The sequence below is a fragment of the Fukomys damarensis genome, unplaced genomic scaffold, assembly GCF_012274545.1.
Source record: "Fukomys damarensis isolate Sample0158 unplaced genomic scaffold, DMR_v1.0_HiC HiC_scaffold_11, whole genome shotgun sequence".
Classification (NCBI taxonomy): Eukaryota; Metazoa; Chordata; class Mammalia; order Rodentia; family Bathyergidae; genus Fukomys; species Fukomys damarensis.
In genome coordinates, this window is record NW_022900923.1 from 2760661 (window position 1) to 2781907 (window position 21247).

Below are 21247 nucleotides of genomic sequence, written 5' to 3' on the forward strand. Positions count from 1 at the left end.
TTTTTTTTTTTTTTTTTTTTTTTGGTACTGGGGATCAAACTCGGGTCCTCGTGCTTGCGAGGCAGTGGTGGAACAACTGAGCCAAATGCCCAGCCCTGGATGAGATTATTGGTTAGATTTTTTTGTTTTGTTTTTGTACCAGGGATCAAACTTGAGTACTTGCACTTGCTAGGCAGGCAGCAGAACCACTGAGCTAAATCCCTGGCATGTGGATGAGATTATTGGGAAAATTAGGTGGAAGACCATTAAGGGAAGTTGCAGGAAGGTTGGCTGGTTGCTTGGTTTGGAGACAGAATCTTACTATGTTGTCCAGGCCAGCCTTGAACTCAATATAATGGCCTCAAACTTAAGATTCTCCTGCCTCAGCCTCCTGAATGCTGGGATCACAGGCTTGTGTCACTGCATCCAACTGTAAGCTGGGTTAAAGCTGAAGGGTTTCAACAGGGAGGACAGTTGGGCTGAAGAGGGCTTGACCCTGAGCACAAGAAGTACAAGTACTTACTGCCAGGGATGATTTCAGAGTATGTTTCTAGATCTGTTGGTTACACTTTCACAGAAATGTGCATTTCCTAAGTGTGGTTTACACAGAAGTGCTGCACAGAGATGAGTTGTGATTGGGGTCACAGTGTTTCATGGGCTCTTTCCTAATGAGCACCTAGATGCAGCTGATCTTTTAAAGAACCTGGAAGAGTGACACATCACTTGGACTTGTTACTTCCTGTTTTCGGTCGGCCTGCGGGTAGACCCAGGCGTCTCTTCTGGCCGGCGGGGTTGGAGAATTCAGGGTCAGCTGCAGTGTCGCGCTTAGGCGTGCAGCTGTGTTGTAGCTTCTTTCGTCAGCCCCTAACAGTGAAGGTGGAGGTTTTACTGTGATATAAATGCTGCAGCGAATATCCATGTACCCTTGTCTGTTTTTACTTACGTTGTGTTTTTGTTAGGATGAATTTTTAAGTTAGGTTTCGTATAATTCTGTGGGAAGGTGTTTGCTGTGAATTAATCATTTTACTTTTGGCTTTCTGCATCGGTAGACGAGTCCTGCTCTTAAGGAAAGACCAGCACCTTCTGTGAACAAATCCTGGGCTACGACTGAGGATTCCCTGGTCCTTTACAACAGAGTGGCTGCCCAGGGGGACACAGTGCGTGAATTAAAAGCCAGAAAAGCAGCCAAGGAAGACATAGATGCAGCGGTAAAACAGCTTCTGGCTCTCAAAGCCGAGTACAAAGAAAAGACTGGCCAGGAGTATAAACCCGGGAGCCCTCCTGCTGCAGGGGCCCAGGACGTTTCTTCTCAGTCACAGGCCACTGCTCAGGAAAGCAGATCTCTGTACGACAGAGTGGCCACACAGGGGGAGCTGGTTCGGAAGCTGAAAGCTGAGAAAGCCCTCAAGGTCAGTAGGCTGGGGGAGGCGAGGGCGGCGTCCTGGGGCGCTCACCCTGGCCCTTGTCTTCTGGAGCTGCAGTTTGGCTGGGTGCCTGCTTGGGCACTTGAGGACGCGCGCAGGAAGCCAGCGGGTGGGATGCGTGTGAGTGGGGGTGGGGGGCGGCACCCTGCTGATGGGGCTTAAGGAACTCCGGGCCCACACTTGGGCATGCCATGGTCAGAAGCCCTGCGGAGCGGCAGAGTTGGGTGCCCAGACTGCAGGAGGGCTCGCTCCAGAGGCTGCTGCATGCAGGAAGTGGCAGCCCGTCTGTCTGGAGGGCGTTTGACCGTGGGTGCCTCCGGCTCTTTAGGGGGAGGCGAGCGCTGACACCACATTTGGAGGGAAGTGTAAATGTCACTGCTGTGTCCACGGGGGGAGGCAGAGTGCGGACGGCGTCCCTTGCCGTCTTCAGGGGACAGAGCTTCTGGCACCGGCCCGTGGAGTGGAGCAGATGAGCACTGGCCAGCCGGTGGCGTCTCTGATGACAGAAGCCAGGCTGGGCCTCGGGCCACAGTGCTCTGGTCCAGTGGTGCCGGCGGGGATAGTGCTGCTGCAGGTCCTGGCGAGGCCTGGCGTGGTCGGAGGCTGTGGGTTCCACGCCTTTGGGAGTGAGCAGCAGGGAATGTGGCTGGAGGCCGGGTGCCTGCGACACATTCGTTGTCATTTGTGCTCCGCTGGGGCAGATGGGGGTTCCTGTGCAGGCACTGGCATTGTCCTGCCTCCACCGTGAGCCAGGAGCGTGTTTGCTCCTCGCTCCTCGCGCGCCCGTGAGTCCTGCACAGCCAAGGTCACCGTGATGGCGAGGCTGCAGGGACGAAGGCTGCTGGGTGTGGGATGCAGACCCTTGGCGTTGCCTGTGTAGGTGACGGGGCACTGACTGGACATGTCATGGACGCAATCGCGGGGGACTTCGGTCTTCCCATATCTCTGTTCTGGGCTGCAGACACTGAAATTCTGTACCAGTTTTCTCTCATCTCACTGCGTGTTGAGTAGGAACAGCTGCTGCAGCTGAGTGGCAGTCACACCCCTGTAACGCTGCACATCAAGCATTCATAGAATAGTGTGGCTGAGGTCCTGAGAATTCAGCCTGTGCTAAAAGCAAATCTCGGGTTCTTTGGTGACTGGGCAGGCACTTTCACTGGGTACTCTGAAGCCTGAGTCCAGTGCAGCGTAACTTTATCCTTTGAACCGTCCTGCGCGAGGCCCCTGCTTGTACTCCCGGATGTCAGCGGTGGTCACCGCGCTTCTTGTAGGGGTGGACAAGGCTGGCGGGACATTGCACGCCTGTGTGCTCTGTCCTTGGTCACAGATCACCGTGCTTGTCTGCTGATTTGCCATAGTAAGCAGGGTGCCTGGAGGATGGAAGTGACTTCCTGAGGTTGGCAGAGCCGGATGTGCCATCTGGCTGGCTCTAGAGCAAGTGAGCGAGCTCCCATAAGAGGGGTGGGGTAGCAGGAGGAGGGCTTGGGTCAGGGCACTGCTGAGCAGGCAGGGCGAGGTGGGTCTGCAGACAGGTGGTGATGGTGGTGCTCTCCAGACCGGAAGAAGGGAGGCTTTTGAGTTCCAGGTAGACTTCTTGCCGTATTTGTTGTACTTTTCCCTTTTCTGTTTCCAGGTGAGGCAAGCACATCCGTTGGAGAACTTCTAAGCATAAAGACAGTACAAGCAAAAAAGATGAGCATGGAATAAAAACCTGCAACTTCATGTTGCCTTGTTTTGTTTTGACAGTACTGGGGTTTGAACCTAGGGCCTTCACATTGAGCTACATTCCTTTTTTAAGACAAGGTCTCACTAAATTGTTAAATTGCCCAGGCTGTTTTTGAATCTAATCCTCCTGCCTCACCCTCCTGAGTGCTAGGATTCCAGGCATGCATGACCATGCCCAGCCCCAGACCCTTTTAAGAAAGTTTTGAGACAATCTCATTAAGTTGCTAATGGAGTACTTTTTTTTTTTCTTAATGTAGCCAGCTGAGTTCTCTTACATTTTCCACACTTCCCAATTTTGAATCATAATTTTATGAATTTTTTATTTTGTTTTTGAGATAGGGTCTCCCCATGTAGTCCTTGCTAGCCTTGAACTCAGTATGTATCACCAGCTGGCCTCAAGTGAGATCCTCCTGCCTCAGCGTGTTGAGTGCTGGCAGTGCAGGCGAGCATTACTGCCCCTGGCCTTACGATCGGTCTTCCTTAACTCAAATTCCACCCGGGAGCCTTTATGGAAGTCTTGGTGCCGGTTGTTTCCTTTCTTTTCAGCATACACCTGCATCGCTGCTGAATCCTTGGTGCGCCCTGACACCTGGTTAGACATGCGAGGCTCAGCCATGAGCACGGACTGTGTTGGCTTCCTGTCGTGTTCCACTTCCGGCTTCCCTTTGCACGTACATGGCTCTCATGTACAGCGAGAATGTGAAGACACTGTTTGCCTCTCGGCTTCAGTTCTGCTTTATGTACTTTAAGAGACACATTCACAGTAACAGCTCTCTTTTGAAAAGCGGGGATCGCGACACATTAGGGTGAGGCCACTGCTTCCTGTCCGCAGTGCTGTGCAGGACTGGGACAAGCTCTAGTCCGAAACGCTGGCCTGGGAGGGCAGTCGCAGTGATGGCGGGGTCATTGGAGGAGCAAGCCGGACGCCTTTCTCCTGGTGCAGGGCGGTGCCCACAGCTCCTGGCTCAGCCCTTCTTCCTGCGCAGCTGTTCTCTGGCTGAGGGTGTTGTCCTTGCTGGTTGTGACTCTGGATGCTCGGGGTGGGTGGACGCACAGATGAGTCTGAGGTCTGTGATCTGCCTGACACTTTGCAGTGTGTCTTCATCTGGGCCACACTCTCCCAGTGCAGTATCTGATGTGCATTAGGGGCTGCAGGGAAGTTTGTAGATGGAGAGCCATCGAGCTGACCTGTATTCTGAGTTTGTAAATTCTGACTTCACTGTGTACCGAACCAGGGCTTGGGGTCGACAGTGTACACCCACTAGGGTCTGTTTCCGTGAGGCAGAAGCACCTATGTGGTCGTGACTTGTGCGTGGGAGCGATACATGATTCATATTTGTAACTCTTTGAGCTTTGCCTGCTCTTTGGGGCTGGTGATTGGCAAGGTTTCTACACACTGCACTTACAGTAGCACAGCTGGGCCTCGTTTCCATGGAGCGTGGCTCTGGACCCCCTGGGTACCAGCTCTGAAGGGCTCGAGGTCCCTGACTCGCACGCTTGACACCATTGCCGGTGCCGTGTGGCCCTTGTGCTGTGGACACTGAGGACAAGGACGGAGCCTGGGCGCATCCGGCACAGTAACACTTGCTCCCTCAGCGCCCTGAGCCGTGGTGGGCAGACGCGCCGATTCGGGGAGCTGACTGTTGTGTGGTGATGATGCAGATGTTTAGGAATTACTGAGTATCTCTTTTCTTCTATCTCAGGCTAAAATAAATGAAGCTGTTGAGTGCCTGTTGTCCTTGAAAGCCGAGTACAAAGAGAAAACCGGGAAGGAGTACGTGCCCGGCCAGCCGCCCGCCCCGAGCTCCGAGTCTAGTCCTGCTGGGGACCGGGAGCCCGTGGGCCCAGAGGCGCCAGAGGCCCGGGCACTGTTTGCCAGAGCAGCTGCCCAGGGAGAAGTGGTTCGGAAACTCAAAGCTGAAAAGGCTTCGAAGGTCAGCATTGTGTTTTCTTTGTGTATTTTTGTTTTTTTACGTCTCACACCATTTTCTTTGCCTAAAACACTTTCTGTTCCCATCAGATCCAGCTAACTTCCCTTATTTCAGTTCACAACTCTCTTTATCTTTGCCTTTTATTTTTATTATTTGTTTGTTTGTTTACATATTTACTTATTTTGGGTACCAGGGATTGAACTCGGGTCCTTGCGCTTGCAAAGCAGGCAGTGGAACCACTGAGCTAAATCCCCAGCCCTATCTTTTCCTTTTAAAGGAACTTTTGTCATGTGACTGGGTCTTTTCTTGTGACACTGCCCTTCCCAGATGTAGTGCTGAAGGGTACGGTATTGTAATTGTCTGTTAAATTGCCTCTTTCCATCTGACCTGGAAAGTCCTAGTTTTGGGACCTGGACCCAGGAGTACCTGGCACCTTGTAGACCCTTCATACTTGATTGATTCTCCTACAGCCCTGTCAGTCAAAAATAGCAGATTTTTTTTGGGGGGGGACTGGGGATTGAACTCGGGACCTTGTGCTTGTGAGGCAAGTGGTGGAACCACTGCGCATATCCCCCAAAATGGCAGATTTTTATCTTGAGCTCTGGTGTGGAATCTCTCTTGCTTTTACAAATTCCCATGCATGGAAGACAGAAAGTTGTCTTCACACAGAAACCTGATTACCTGATTACTGCCTCCTCTGCTTGTGAAGTGTTTAACACATGTCACTTAACTGCTTTCCACTGAGGTTTTTCCCTTTTTTTCTCAGAACCTCCAGTTGAGCTCTGGGCCTTTTGCTTGCCAGGCAGGCTTGGTTGCCACTGAGCCAAATCCCTGGCTCTCCTGAGATTTTATTTTTTACTTTCCCTGAGTTTGTATTTACTCTAACTTCACATAGCCCCATGTTCTGGTGACCAGTGCTTGGACAGTGCGGCCACAGACCCCGCACTCTGCACTCTTTCGCACCCTCACGAGTCTGCGTCGAGCTCCCTCCACCCTCCCCGTCCTCGCACAGGTCCCGGGCAGTGACTGGAGCGAACCCCTCCGCTCTCCTCTGTCCAGGACCAGGTGGAGCCGGCCGTGCAGGCGCTGCTGCAGCTGAAGGCACAGTACAAGGCCCTGGCGGGGGTGGAGTATAAGCCTGTGTCTGCCACCGGGGCTGAAGACAGAGACAAGAAGAAGAAAGAAAAGGAAAACAAATCTGAAAAGCAGAGTAAGCCCCAGAAACCGAGTGACGGCCACGGGAAGGACTCTTCCAAAAGCCCAGGGAGTGGGCTGGCACCCGGTGGCTCCGGGGAAGGACAAGGCCCCAGGAAGCAGACGCGGTAAGCAGGGCCTGCTGCCTGCTGGTGCAGAGCAGGCAAGACCTTGAAGGAATCTAGCGCCTAAGCTTTTTAAAATTTTTAAAAAAAAATTTTCTTTTCTTTGATGCTGAGGACTGAACTCATGACCTTGCACTTACCCAGGCAGGGAAGGTGCCACTGAGCTACATCCTCAGCCCTTAAACTGTTTTTTAATAATAAAATTGTGAGCCAGGCATGTGGCTTACACCTGTAATCCCAGCATTCAGGAGGCTGAGGCAGGAGGATTGCTGTGAGTTCAAGACCAGTCTGGGCAACATAGTGAGTTCCAGGTCAGTCTCAACTACATAGTGAGACCTTGTCTCCAAAAACCAAAAAAAAAAACAAAAAACAAAGTGTGGTTAGTTTGGCTATCAAATCAGACGCTGCTGAAGCTGAAATGCTGGTAGTGCAACATCTGTTGATTTTCAGTTTATTTAACTCTAGATAAGTAGCAGCTGACTTGCTTGGTTTAAGGATCTCAGAGTGTAAGAAGTTTCTGTGCTTCTCCAGCTTTCCAGTGTCCACTATCACTGAACCTTAGCGGTGAGATCTCTGTTACAGGAAGAGCACCTGAGGAGGGACATTCAACTGTGGATGCAGTGATAAAGGGTAGCCATATTCTGACATTTGGAAAACTCCAGAATCGGGAAGGAATTGGTTATTTAAATATACAACAAAGCTGGATTAAAGTCAAAGCAGTGGACTATTTGTGTCTTCTGGGACTGTTCAGTCTGAGCAGTGTAATTTTCCTGTGTATAAGGCCTATCCCAAGGTTAGAACTCTGTGATAGATTTCCGCTGGTGAAGAAGAAAGTGCTGTCATTGAGACGCTGTGGTTTTAGAATTCTTCAGCTGACTTTGTTCCGCTCCTTTTCATCTCACGTTGTGTACATGTCGTCCGCTCGAATAAGACTGCAGCAGTTTTCCTTCTGTCTGCTTCCCGGCTAGGGGAGAGGGCTGTGGAATAGTGGGAGAGAGCAGAACGTCTCACCTTTCACTTTCTGACTGCTTAGGAAGGGCTGAGTTTCCTGTCATCATCTGCTTGAGATGTGTCAGTAAAACAGTGAAGAACGCAAATGCAAATATGTTAAAAGTAAGTCAGTACAGCCGTATCGGTGAAGTCTAGAAAGACGTACTCTTATTTGGGGAAGCGGGGCTCACTGCAGATTGAGCCCAGGGCCTTCACACTGAACGATATTCCCAGGCTGGCCTCAGACTTGCAACCTCCCGGAGTGCTCAGATTACAGGGGTGTGCCACCATGTCTGGCTTTAAATTTTGTTTTTATAAAACATAACTAGTGGATAGAGCTTCATACGCAATTCAGGTCATTCGACCACAGTTCCCTTGGGAGTTAGTATTTCAAGCAAAAGATTATTGTCTAGAATAGTTTTTATTGCAAATTAAATGTATAGGATCTACTGCCACGATTTTTATTTACTATTGCTAAGAGGAAAAAATTCAGTAAATATACACTCATGTATCCATGTGTATGTGTGTATACAGGCAGAAGTGATCTCTGTTACCTTTTACATGTTACTTTCAGCAAGACACTGATCTTAGTAACTATAATTTTGTACAGGTTGAGATTGACAAGATTTTCTTTAGTGGATAGTGTATGTGAATAGTTTCTATCAAAAATACATAAAAAGATCTTTGTAGGGCCAGGAATTTAGCTCAGTGGTTCCCCACCTGTCTCACAAGGGCAAGGTCCCGAGTTCGATCCCTGGTACCAAAAAATTTTTTAAAATAAAATAAAAAGAACTTTGTAAAAGAGATGCCTACATTAAAATCCTAGCTTTTGTTAGCTTTTGCTCCGCCACCTGTAAGAGTGAAGATAGAGCTGTGTTTTTGTGGTGCTGGGGATTGAGCCCAGGCCCTGCCTGGGCGTGCTCAGCTCACACTCCGCCACTCCACTGTCCCCGGCCCCTAGAACGTATTTTCAGGACAGCCACAGTGGTGTGAGCCGTGCCCTCCCTAAGGACAGACGCCAGTGCCAAGTCCCTTTCTGTGCTGCTTGGAGGTGGGGCCTTTGGGGGCTACCAGGGTGGCTGAGGTCATGGAAGTGGGCCCTCACCTGGCATTGGTGGGTTCATGGGAAGAGGAAGAGCAGCCGGCACCCAGCCAGTGCCCTCACCGTGCTGCTGTGCTGCCGGGAGCCCCAATCCTGCATGTCACCATCCCTGCTTGGTGCCTGCCGTCCTCCACACCAGGAGCCAGATAAACTCAGTCTAGATGGCCCAGCGCTGGGTATTTTGGTATAGCAAGAGAAAGCCTACTGACACAACCTAAAAGCAACTGCGGAGAGAAAGGTTTCATATTTTGTTTCTCAAATCTGCAGGTTGGGTCTTGAGGCAAAAAAGGAAGAAAATCTTGCTGATTGGTATTCTCAGGTGAGTATACATTCAGTTGTTTCTAAGTTTTACATTGTTTTTGGTACTAGGAAATCTAACTTGGGACCTTGCTTTTGCCAGGCAGGTGCAGCACCACTGAGCTAAATCCTCAGCCCTAAGTTTTTTTTTTTTTTTTTTGGTACACATCGAACTCAGGACCTTGCCTTACCAGGCAGGTGCTGTGCCGCTGAGCTACATCCTGGCCCTAAGTTTTACGTTTTTTGAAGACTGCTTTCTGTTCAGGTTCTGAATTCCAAGCACCAAGTAGTTAGTAGTTGTGATACTGACCATCTGGCATCCCAATTTGCAGACGGTCACCCACATTGTTGAGTGGAAGAGGAGCCTGGTGAGGTAGAGAGTCATTTGATTTGATGTCCCTGTGGCGAGATAAAGGGTTAGTGCAAAGCCATAGAGATAGCAGAGCAGAGACAAGGCTGGAGTTGAGGTCTGGGAGGAGCTTGCAGCGTGGACACACGGGGCTCCTTGGGACCAAAGCTCTGTCCCCCCTCGGTATGGCTGCCCGTGGTCAGTGGAGGCCCCAGGCTGGAGTTTTGCTTCCTGACGATGCCGTGTGTGTTGAAATTTTGGTTCCACCTTTATGACTTTTCTGTTCAAAAGGTTATCACAAAGTCAGAGATGATCGAGTATTACGATGTGAGTGGCTGCTATATCCTCCGGCCCTGGGCATACTCCATCTGGGAGTCCATCAAGGCCTTCTTTGATGCTGAGATCAAGAAGCTGGGCGTTGAGAACTGCTACTTCCCCATCTTCGTGTCCCAAACTGCACTGGAGAAGGAGAAGACACACGTTGCTGACTTTGCCCCTGAGGTGAGGGGCTTGCTTTTTCTGTCTTTTGCAGTTTTCTCTCATAAACTCAAAAGTATATTTTCAGTAGTACAAAATAACTAACTTAGAGAAATATAAGGTTTTTTTAGTTTTTAAAAATTCTATTTCTGTCTTCCTGGCAAGCTGTGATTGTGTTTTTCACGTTATCGAGTGTGCTGACTTGTTCTTTTTCTCGCAGGAATAGCAGAGCGGCTCTTAATCTGCCTTAATTGTTGTGAGCGACACGCGTGCTTGTGCTGTTGCTCCGCGGGCTTTGGTCACACAGTGAACAGTGCCTTTCTCTTCCCAGGTGGCCTGGGTCACGCGGTCTGGGAAGACAGAGCTGGCAGAGCCGATCGCCATCCGCCCGACCAGCGAGACAGGTGGGGTTGGGGTGGCTGTGACGCCGAGCCAGTGTGGGCAGAGACCGGGCCAGACCTGGTCATGCATCTCACTCTCGTTCTGTAGCAGAACCCCTTACTGTTACGATACAGGGGTTTTTAAACACTCATCACTTCAACATTGTGTGCTACGCTGTGGTCCCTTTGCAGGGCAGAGGGCCCTGGAAGTGTTGTGAGGGGCAGGGGTGCCGTCAGGGTTGGTAATAACTAGAACTGGAAGCGTGTGTGTCAGATACTGGGTGAAATGATTCTGCCTCTGGGGATAAGGGTGAGGAAATGCTCCAGTGAGCCAGCTCTTCCCCCACTGACCTGCTGCAGGGGCCAAGATGGTTAAGGTTCTCTCCCAAGCACTCTGGCTACTTGACATCCAGGTGTTGGAGCACAGCGAGGAGATAGGGGTGTGGGGGAGCCCCTGCCCCGCGGGTGGCCTTCTGTGGTTGGGGCGCACAGGGGCCAGAGGACTCAGGTTCACTGGGAAGCTGGCACAGGCCATCCTCGTCGGGTAGGGTTCTTGGCATTTTTAGTTTCTCTGTGCCCTCTCCACCCCTGCTTAATAACTCCCTTTTCTGTGTTTGTTTTGTTTTCAAAACTGAAGTATAAGAAGCGTTCACTTGGGTATAAAATAATTGAAAAGGAAAGTGGGGAAGAAGATTGGGGCATAGGCTAGCATTGACATCAGGCAACCAAAGAAATGGTTTCCGGGACCCCGCAGGTGTACCTGGGTGTGGGCCATCATGGCTCCACATGGCCTGTGGAGGGCAGGTTTTGGGCTGGCTCTCAGGGTCTGAGCTCTGGGTGTCCCTGGGAAGTAGTAAGGCCCTGTTCCAGCTCTGCTGCATCGGAAAGGCAGGGTGCAGTTGGCAGAGCTGCAGGGAAATCTTTGTCTTCCTCCCTTCTGGCCCGTGGTGGGAATTCACACCATGTATTTTTAAATGTGATCTTGTGTTCTAGCTGGCTGGGCGTGTATACGATACTTTCCTTTGAGCTTTCCAGTTTATCTCAGTTTTACTCAGCTTGTGATTCATTTCCTTAACCTGAATTGACATAAGCACATGCAGGTTTTTGTTTTGGGTTTTTTTTTGTTTGTTTTGTTTTTTTTTTAACTCGGCACCTTGTGCTTGCAAGGCAGGCAGTGGAACTGAGCTAAATCCCCGGCCCAAACACATACAGTTTTATTTCTTCCCCCTGTAAAATACATACACACATGCATACATACCTAAATTGTCTATAATTTTTCAGAGCCTTTAAGATAGCTTTTATTCTTGGAATAATTACGGTAGTAGCACAGACACTATACGTGATGTCCTATTTATGATTCTTATGGATGTCACCACTCATTTAACCCATTCAGAGTCCACTCGCGCTGAGTGCGTTTGTGCACATCGCGCAGTGACCTGGGGAAGCAGAGGCAGCGGTTACCTCCAATCTGCAGACAGACAGAGCTCTGAGCTGCTAGGCCACTTCCTAGAGCTGCACCCATATGAAAGTACTCTGGCCGCTCTGAGCCCCTGGGCTCGCTGACTCTTCCAAACTGAGACGTCCTTCTGCAGAGCTGAGGACTGCCCGCTCCTCGGTGCTTCCGGTGCTGCTCCTGTATGTGCGTGGTTGAAAACATGAGGCCAGCTTTTTGTCTCCTGCCAGACTGGCAGACTTAGTGCTATTAACTGCAGAGCACGGTAGGAGGGTGTAACTCACAGCAAGAGCTTTCCTGCTCTGGGTAGGTAGATGCATCAGGATCAAGCCATAATTCTACTGTCATACATAACTCTGGATCCAGGAAGTTATTGAGCTTAGCCTTCAAACCGACATGACATTTACTTTATGTGAGAATCCAGCAGGAGGACGAGCGCAGAGACTCAGCACAGAGCATGGCACATGTTAGCATTTTCAGAAACAAAACATGAAAGCATCAAAGTAGTGAGTGTCAGTCTCACGTGAGGAATGTGAAGTGTGGTCACATCCAGGCGGCTGTGTACAGTGAGTGAGTGATGCGCCCGTGAAGCAGGACCCGTGCCCTTCAGCTGACCGTTGCGGCCCTGAGAACGTCCTCGGCGCCGTCCTACGCCCCTGCTGCCCGGGTGGCTGACTTCCGTCCCTGTCTTTCAGTCATGTACCCTGCCTATGCGAAGTGGGTGCAGTCCCACCGGGACCTGCCCATCCGGCTCAACCAGTGGTGCAACGTGGTGGTAGGTGCACGCTCCTCGGGCGGGTGCCTGTGGCGTTCAGTTTGAAAGCGTGCCCTGTCCCGTACCGGTTTGGGAGTACTTGGGGCCTCACGTACTCCCCGGGAAGTGGGTCGTCAGCCGCAAAGCTTTCTGTAACGACCACGCTGCCTTCTGGCTTCTTGCAGCGCTGGGAGTTCAAGCACCCACAGCCTTTGCTGCGCACCCGGGAGTTCCTCTGGCAGGAGGGGCACAGCGCTTTCGCCACCTTCGAGGAGGCAGCAGAAGAGGTACACGAGTCATCTGCCATTAAGTAGTCTGCTGGAGAAGGTGTTCAGGCTCTGCTTTACTCTGTATTCTGAAAGTTAACATTTGTAAAAAAAATAAAACTGACTCAAAGGTACATAGATTATACAAACTGCTTACTAAAACTCTATTAATTCATGATATATGCAAGGCTTTTTTTTTCTGCTTTTCTTGCGACAGATTCTTGGTATGTTATCTAGGCAGGCCTTAGAAACTCAGTTTGCCTGCCTCCGCCTCCCGAGTGCTAGGATGTACCACTGTGCCTGGATGAAACGTATTCTTTTAAGTTTTCAGTTTAAAGTATTTCAGACTTTGGGAGAATATGGTGGACTCTTAATTTGGGAGGCTGAGGCAGGACAATCACTGTGGGTTCCGGTCTACACAGTGAGTTCGAGGCCAGCCCAAAATACATGGTAAGATTCTATCTCAAAAACAACAAAGCCCAAAAATTAAAATAATTTGGAGTTCAACCTGGGAAAAGTTACAATTCAGTGATTCAAATGAATTATTTTCCAGGAGATTTTTACTCTGGCTGCTATGTCTCTCTCACAAGCATTGATTTTTTTCTTATTTTCTAACTTTATATTCATCTGCAGAGGTTACTTGACATTGCTGTGTTAGTTATCTCCCCTAGTACATCTCACCCTGGCCGCCTTCACCTCCCATGAAGCAGTTTTTGTTACGAGAAGTCTTCTCAGCGCAGTCAGCCCTCGGCGGTGTCGTTCTGTGCGTCTGTGACGAGTGAGTCAGCCCTAGAGCTGAACACCTTGCCTCGGACTGCAGGTCCTGCAGATCCTCGAGCTGTACACGCGGGTGTACGAGGACCTCCTGGCCATCCCCGTGGTCAAGGGCAGGAAGACGGAGAAGGAGAAGTTTGCAGGCGGAGACTACACTACCACAGTGGAGGCCTTCATATCCGCCAGTGGCAGGGCCATCCAGGTACCACGCTGTCTGCGCCCAGAAGGTGTGGGCTCCTGGGCAACCTGAAAGTGGAGCTGCGTGCGGCTTGGCAGCGCCCCCGAGGGGTGCGGAGTCAGGGGAGCCCGAGTCCTTCAGCCTGGCACATGTGGGAAGGGCAGCACGAGCAGCTCTGTCTAGGTGGGATGAGACGGGCCTCGCCAAGCCACTGCTGACCTCCCCTGGCGCTGAGAGGTGGCGGGAGTGCAGGTCGGGTCAGTGGGCAGTGGGCACCTTGCCAATGTCAGCTGGGTGTGAGGAGCAGCGAGCAGTCGGGCGGCTGCACATTCCCACAGGCTAAAGGAAAACCGTGTTTAACCTGAGTAGCAATTCGTACAGTGTATGTCTGATGGAAAGAGCGCGTGTTGTCTCGTTAACAAGCGTAACTTCCATGTTTTTTATTTACCTCTCAAATATAAATGAGTGAAAAATAAGTAATTTGTGTTCCTTCTATAGGCCATGTGGTAATTTAAGAGCCTCTGTCTGGTCTTGGGAGTCTCCACAGTCACTTGACTGGTGACCGTGCCCCAAGGTACCGAAGTGCGCACTCTGCAGAGATCCGGGACGCACGTACTCCTGTGCGTGGGGCCGCCCAGGGCAAAGCATGGGTGCAGTATCGTCTGGCTAATTTTAGTCTTTCATTATGTCAGCTGCACTTAATTTGAAAACCTTACTTAAAGAGAGGAGACAATTACAGGTCCCTTTATAGTGTGTGCTCTTACAGTAATCCTTCCCAGAGGCACAGTAGGTCACTAACATGAAAGCTCATTTATGTCTCTCTTTTAGGGAGCGACGTCGCATCACTTAGGCCAAAATTTTTCTAAGATGTGTGAGATCGTGTTTGAAGATCCCAGGACGCCAGGAGAGAAGCAGTTTGCTTACCAGTGCTCCTGGGGGCTGACCACACGCACCATCGGTGTGATGGTCATGGTCCACGGGGACAACACGGGCCTGGTGCTGCCGCCCCGGGTGGCCTCCGTGCAGGTAGGGGCACTGCTGCCCACTGACCCTGGCCTCGGTGCTGTGTAACCGTGTGGCCGTTTCTGTCCTTGGAGGTTTTTTGTTTGTCTTTTGGTACCAGGGATTGAACTGGGTCCTTGTGCTTGCAAGGCAGGCGGTGGAACCACTGAGCTAAATCCCCGGCTGTGCTGTCCTTTGAGTTTTTCAGGCTACTTTGTATAACACGTCTTCCTAAGTCACTTGTGAAGTGATGTCTGAGAGGTGGAGCGGAGTAGCCGGCCCCAGGGCAAGGCGTTTGGCGCAGATGGCGGCTCAGGTCTCCCACGTGCTGACTGCCGCGTCTGGGGGCCGGTTCCAGGTGGTGGTCATTCCTTGTGGTGTCACGAACGCGCTGTGTGAGGAAGACCGGGCGGCGCTCATGGCGAAGTGCAGTGAGTACCGCAGGCGGCTGCTCGGGGCCGACATCCGCGCCCGCGTCGACCTGCGAGACAACTACTCCCCGGGCTGGAAGTTCAATCACTGGGAGCTCAAGGTGAATCCCCCGCCCCATCCAGGTCTGGGCCTTTGCCCGGGCTGTTTTTAGGAGTCCGGAGGGTTTTCATTCCTTCTCTGGCCTGGCGCGCATCGACACCGCCCTGCCTGTGAAAGAGTTCATAGGAGCTTGTTTCTTAGAAATTAGATGACAGTAAGAATGAGCTGGCAGTGAGCAGATCCGTGGGGTTGGCATGTGACACTGTCGGTGCCGGCATTCACGGAAGTGACGTGAACTGCAGACTGCAGGGCGGTGTGCACAGTGTCACGGCGTCCGTGCCCTCAGTCTCGTTTGTCACGTACATGAGCTTCTCTGACAGAAAAGTAAACCCTGTGGCTTAGATTTGGGCCACCACTCAGCAGCTAAGTTGTGTGTAGAAGCGTGTGGCTTATCTGAAGGAATCTCGTTAGTTTTGAAGATTGTGCACTTACCATGTAACCGTGTCGACCCCTTGTTTGCCAGGTAAGGCGCGGGGCCCTAGGGACGAGGACCCTGCAGCCTGGGTCTCCAGAGCCAGGTCCTAGCACGTGCCCGGCACTCGGGGACGCCGGTCTGCTCAGTGCCGTGGGTGTCCTCTTGGAGGGTGGGACGCTGACCCACCGCCACCCTCTTCGTGTCTCCTTTTGCGCGTCCCTGGCCCGCAGCTGCTCAGGTGGGAGGACGTGCTCTTGGGTTACAGCTGTACCGTGAGCTGCCCTCACACCCCGGGAACACCGGCTGCGCTTTGCTCGCCTGACACACTTCTGCCTCGGGTTGTTGGGGATCGTGTGGACGGAGCCATGAGGTGAGGCAGCACTCCGCTTCCCGCAGGGAGTGCCCGTCCGACTCGAAGTCGGGCCCCGCGACATGAAGAGCTGTCAGTTTGTAGCCGTCAGGCGAGACACCGGAGAGAAGCTGACCGTAGCGGAGAGCGAGGCGGAGGCCAGGCTGCAGGCCCTGTTGGAGGACATCCACGCCAGCCTCTTCAGAAGGTACGTGCTTGGCGTAGTGGCCCTGCCTTTGGCTCGCGCCTCCGTTCGGAACCCAGCAGATTGGAGTCTCAGGCGGTGACTCCCTGCGCTCCCAGCAGCTTCTCTGGTCTCACCTGTGTATGGTGATTTTGCCAGGCCGTCCGTCCCTGGGACGCCGGGTTAGCTTTGCTGCAGTGCTGTGTGTGTGCTGTGCGTTTGCCGTGCGTGCCGGGGACTCGCTCTGTGCCGGGGCGCGTATCTCGAAGCTTTTCAGTTCCTTTGCCGTCCTCTGTACCTGCCTCTTCGAAGCCCCTCCCAAGAGCCTGGCTTCTCGATACCTACCATGTCTCCTTTATTTTATTCATGTTTTTATTTACATGAAAGTTTTTTTGTGTGTAAGACGAACCATACGCTGTTTTAACTCTGTGTCTTATTTTGTTTACATAATGGTCTCAAGTTGCACAGGTTTCCTGCAGACGATAGGAGTTCATTCTTCTTCGTGACTGAATGATACTCCGTTCCATACCTATGCCGTGTTTCCTGTATCTATTTGTGTGTTGATGGGCATCTGGGCTGTCTCCAGAGCTCAGCTCCTGTGAATTGTGGGTGCAAACACACACACACACCACTATAGTGTGGGTCTTTCATTCTTGCTAGGAGGGGCTGCAGACTGAGCTTTTCTGCTGTGATGTGTGGAGGACGAGGCAGTCACCCCGCCTGGGTGGTGTGGTCAGCAGTGCCCGCAGCGCCCCTCGACGGCAGTGTGGGAACGCCCAGCTCTGGGGGCAGCATGGGTCTGGACCCGGGATTCTCCTGGGGTCCATCTCAGGGCGCACCTGCACCCGGTAGAGGTGTTCTCGGGAGCCTGTGTGCTGTCCCGCATGCCTGCAGCAGGGTGCAGGGTCTGCCCGGAGGAGAGAATTTGGGGCCGGGCTGCACATGCAGGCCAGTGTCTGGCATGGGTTCAGGCCCTTGGGGATTTTAGGCAGTGATTTTGCGCCTCTGGTCCTTTGCCTGCCTGCAGTGGGGCCGGAAAGTGGGGGTCGCTGTGCAGGCCGAGGTGAGGTGACACAGGCAGTGTTGGCCTCCCGGGAGCTCGGGTGGAAGTGTGTCCCAGGCTCACTGGCTCCGTCCCTGTGCCGTGGCTGTTGTGTGATGGGCACATGTGCTTCTATTTGGGGACCACAGCTTTCCAGTGTCCCTTCTGTTCAGTGAATTTGCCGAGTAGCCCAAAGCTTCTTTTTTCCTTATGAGAAGCAGTCAATTTGTTTTCATGATAAAAGGAAAAAAGCTTTATACATTTTTCTTGAATACCCTCTTAAAGGCTGCTTACACTTCGTGGAGTCGTGGATGGCAGTATTTATCTCATTTATTTTCTTTGTGCCTGGGATTGAACTCGGGCCCTTGTACTTGCAAGGCAGGCGGCGAAACCACTGAGCTAAATACCTGGCAATCTCATTTATTTTCTGTACTAATTAAAAAATTAGGGTGCTATAGGCAGGCAGGAGCTCAGTATTTGCCAGTTGAATGAGGTGATGTTTTTATAGAGAAATTTTTATCAAACTTTTTTCCCACATCCAGTTGTCTTTTTTTGTTTTGTTTTGTTTTGTTTTGTTTTGTTTTGTTTTTTTGAGACAGGGTCTCACTCTGTAGTTGAGACTGACCTGAAACTCACTATGTAGCCCAGGCTGGTCTCGAACTCACATCAATCCTCCTGCCTCAGCCTCCTGAGTGCTGGCTTTACAGGTGTGTGCCACCATGCCTGGTTTTCTGTATGTCTTTTTAACATGCAAGGCATATACTAAATAGTCCATTTTTAGTTTACTTTTAGTAGTGGTTTTAATTTTTTCTATAATTTTTTTCTATTTAAACAAGTATACACATTATTAAAAATTTTTGATGTGCAAAAAATGTGCAAGAAAAAACTGCTTATTATATAGCCTCACTTCGGAAAAATTAGCAAAAGCGTTTCAGCACATTTTTGTCTCATTTTTTCAGTTCGAATGTCGGGATATGGCGGTGTGTAGTCAGGAATGTTTTGCATATGTGAATTCAGGTTGTAGTTTTTCATTTGATATGAGCTTTTCTTAGCGTTTGTTTTACTTTCAACTCTCACACTGCAGTGCCTCTTTCCAAGTGTAAGTGCTGTGAGTGAGTATTGTCAGGGGAACTGGATTAGTGTAACACTGCTGTCACACTCAGGTGTCAGGTCACCCTGGCTGTGGCTGCCCTGGTTTTACCAAGTGGAAAGATGCTAATGTGCGGACAAATTTTGATACATCCAGGACAGGGTGCTGTGAATCTTGTCGAAGGCTTGGGTCATTTTAGGACTCGGCTGATTTCGTGTGTTTGTGTTATAAATGGTTATTTTCAGTATCTGAGGGGACCGGAGTACAGACAGCAGGTGAAACTCTTGTTCCCGCTCAGCTCAGGAAGCAGCAGAAAGGCCAAAAGGCTGTCCCTAGGCTCAGGCTGGCCACGCCTGCCGCTGGGGCTGCTCCCCGGGTCAGAAAGGCTGGGTGGGCCCTTTCTCCCTTCGTCCCCCAGGTGACAAAGTGGGTGACTGTGGAAAAGAGTATTTGTTTGCATCTCTAAAACCTGAGCTTCTATGGTGAGACTCACACAGCGTGTGGAAGTTCCTTGAATAATACACATCTACTTTCTTCTCTTCTTTTCTTTTTTTTTTTTTTTTTTTTTTAGACAGGATCTCACTATGTAGTTGAGACTGACCTGGAACTCACTATGTAGCTCAGGCTGATCTCAACTCGCAGCAATCCGAGTGCTAGGTTTATAGGAGTGCACCGCCATGCCCGGCCACATCTGTTTTCAACGCATTCGTGTTTCCTGCCTCGTCATAGCAATCCCACGGAGTACTTGCCAGTGTGCTGCTTGCTCTTCTTTAATTTCCCGGTACTGAGAATCGAACTCAGGACCTCGTGCTTACCAAGCAGGTGTGGTGCCCCTGAGCTCCGTCCCAGCCCTGCGCTTGCTCTGCTGCTGGCCAGCGAGGTTTAGAAAGTAACCCAGACCTAAGGTGATAAGAGGTGTCTCCAGGCAGGCATCACTGCCAGGCCGCCCCTTGCTAAGGGACCCACCCTCCAAAGGTCACTGCTGTGAGGGTGCTGGCCGTCACATTGAGCTTCTCTGACTCTCAGGTGTCAATTATGCTGATCCTACCTGTCTTTATATTATTATATTTGTCTGACAAATTACAACTTTTCTAAACTTTTTGGCAGAGCTTCTGAAGACCTGAAGACCCACATGGTAGTGGCGGACACAATGGAAGACTTCCAGAAGACGCTGGACTCCGGGAAGGTGAGCGCGGGGGCTCCTTGAGCTGGGCCCGGCCTGTGCCTCCCGGGCCGGACTCAGGGGTAGCTCGCCTGCCCTCGGCCTCGTGCTCCGAGACCGGAGGTTGGTGCTTTATCGCTGAGTGCGGTCAGTCTTGCCGCAGTCCGAGGGGTGGACCCAGGGCCCTGTTTTACTCGGTGTTAGTGTATGTTTGCAGTACAGTACGTTTGTCGTTTGGGATTGGCATACACACACACACCACACTTGAATTTTTGTTTTATTTGCTCATTTATTTTGAGACAAGGTCTCCCCTGCCAGAGGGCTGGGATACAGGCGCGTGGCCTGCTGTAGTGTGGGAGTGTAATGTGCAGGTCCCAGAAACAGGGCAGCAGGTCGGGCTCCCTTTTCTGCTCGCACTGGGCTGCTGATTCCCAGACGCTCCTGGGTGGGGAGGAACTGCTGGATCTGAGCCCCTCAGAGGGTCCATCCGCCTCTCCTCCTGCCCTCAGGGCCTCCTGCCCTCAGGGTGCTTCCTGGTATCGCGGAGTGTGGGCCTCATCCTTCCCTGAGACCCAAGGGGTCCTGCGTGGCCCAGTGGTGAGCCGCACAGAGCTGGGCTCTGCGTTGTGGGCACTGAGCGCTTCCCTTCTCCCTAGATCGCCCAGATCCCGTTCTGCGGGGAGATCGACTGCGAGGACTGGATCAAGAAGACCACCGCCAGGTAAGTGCCGCCCCGGTGGTCAGCGGGATCAGCGGGACCAGGCATCGCTGATGCTGGTGTCCCCGCAGGGACCAGGACCTGGAGCCCGGGGCCCCGTCCATGGGTGCCAAGAGCCTCTGCATCCCCTTCCGGCCACTGCGGGAGCTGCAGCCTGGGGCCCGGTGCGTGTGCGGCAAGAACCCTGCCAAGTTCTACACCCTGTTCGGCCGGAGCTACTGAGGGCCGGGCAGAGCGCGCCACCTCCACTTTTTAAAGAATTGACGCCAGTGTCTTCTCAGGCGGTTTTACGATTTTTTAAAAAAAATAAAACTTGTGAAAGGAGGTCACATGAGGCAAGCGTTCCCATGTCTTGTTGATGGTGGGAAAGACTTTTCCTGTAAACAGCCTGGAAATAAATGTCATGAACTAGTTCTCCTTCCTGTGCTCCTTGATTTGTGAGGCCCTTGGACTGTGTTCGAGGAGCTCCTGCCCTGAGGTGCAGCCCCTGGAGCTCAGTGACTGCCGATCTGAGTTCTCCCCCGCCAGCATCCTGACCCCACTCTGCTGGTCTCTTCTTACCTCCTGGTGTGTGCGTGTGTGCGGGGCACGGGCCCCAGGGCCTCCATACTGAGCTCGCCCAGCCCACTGGTGCTCCTGCTTCTGAGCCGGGTCTCTCTCGCCCAGTGCTGTGCCGCCCGGGCTGGGCCTGGCAGCCTGCGCCTCCGTGCACTTCCTGCTGTGTCCCCCAAGCTGCATGTGAAGTTGCCCGGTCTCCTGTGTGGAGACAGAGCCACGGCGGGGTACAGCTTCCCCTGGGGCGGCTACCTGGTTACTGCTGGGTCTGTGAAAAGCCAGTGCCCCGTGTGGAGGGGCAAGTGCTCCTGCCCTGGTCCAGTGTGTTCCGGCAGGCGTGTGCTGAGGCGCTTGCCCCCTCTGCCCGGCGCCTGCACGGCTGCGCTGCTCCTGACCTGCCCCCCCCACAGTTGGGCGTCCCTGCCTGCTGTCTGTCCCTGCTGCTCCTGGGCCACCTCAGTGCCCCATCCGCCCCCAGGGCTTCAGACCACGCGCGCTGAGGACTCGGGTCTGCGCTCCCCTCTGGCTGCGCCCTACGGTGTGCCGGTCAGCAGTCAGCATTCCGGGCCACACCCGGACCCTCACCCCCAGTCACCCCAGGCTGCCTCACCCATCAGCTACCCAGCAAAAGTGATGCCTGTGACTCCATTTTTTTCAGGACTGGAGTTGAACCGGTGTCCTTCACACTGAGGTACAGGTCCAGCCTTTTTTATTTTGAGATGGTTCAGTTGCTCTTGCCCAGACTGGGCTCAAACCTGTGATCCTCCTGAGTTCCAGGAATGCCCCACCATGCCCAGCTAC

At 52.1% G+C, this 21247-nt stretch overlaps 1 protein-coding gene across 2 annotated transcripts in view; it reads left to right on the forward strand.

Annotated features, from left to right (window-relative positions):
- Eprs1 (glutamyl-prolyl-tRNA synthetase 1) overlaps nucleotides 1-20297 on the forward strand; it is a 56229-nt gene extending 35932 nt beyond the window's left edge. Inside the window, exons 19-33 of one of the 2 annotated variants that reach the window (XM_010642494.1) lie at nucleotides 1029-1388; nucleotides 4832-5062; nucleotides 6119-6381; nucleotides 8738-8789; nucleotides 9408-9617; nucleotides 9925-9997; nucleotides 12122-12201; nucleotides 12366-12467; nucleotides 13267-13422; nucleotides 14227-14424; nucleotides 14759-14932; nucleotides 15743-15903; nucleotides 19119-19197; nucleotides 19830-19894; nucleotides 19963-20297. In XM_010642494.1, the coding sequence (XP_010640796.1) occupies nucleotides 1029-1388; nucleotides 4832-5062; nucleotides 6119-6381; nucleotides 8738-8789; nucleotides 9408-9617; nucleotides 9925-9997; nucleotides 12122-12201; nucleotides 12366-12467; nucleotides 13267-13422; nucleotides 14227-14424; nucleotides 14759-14932; nucleotides 15743-15903; nucleotides 19119-19197; nucleotides 19830-19894; nucleotides 19963-20113 (2355 nt within the window). In that variant the 3' untranslated portion in view covers nucleotides 20114-20297. The remainder of the gene's footprint in view (nucleotides 1-1028; nucleotides 1389-4831; nucleotides 5063-6118; nucleotides 6382-8737; nucleotides 8790-9407; nucleotides 9618-9924; nucleotides 9998-12121; nucleotides 12202-12365; nucleotides 12468-13266; nucleotides 13423-14226; nucleotides 14425-14758; nucleotides 14933-15742; nucleotides 15904-19118; nucleotides 19198-19829; nucleotides 19895-19962) is intronic. The other variant, XM_010642495.2, reaches the window with a different exon arrangement.
- The last annotated feature ends 950 nt before the right edge of the window (nucleotides 20298-21247 follow it).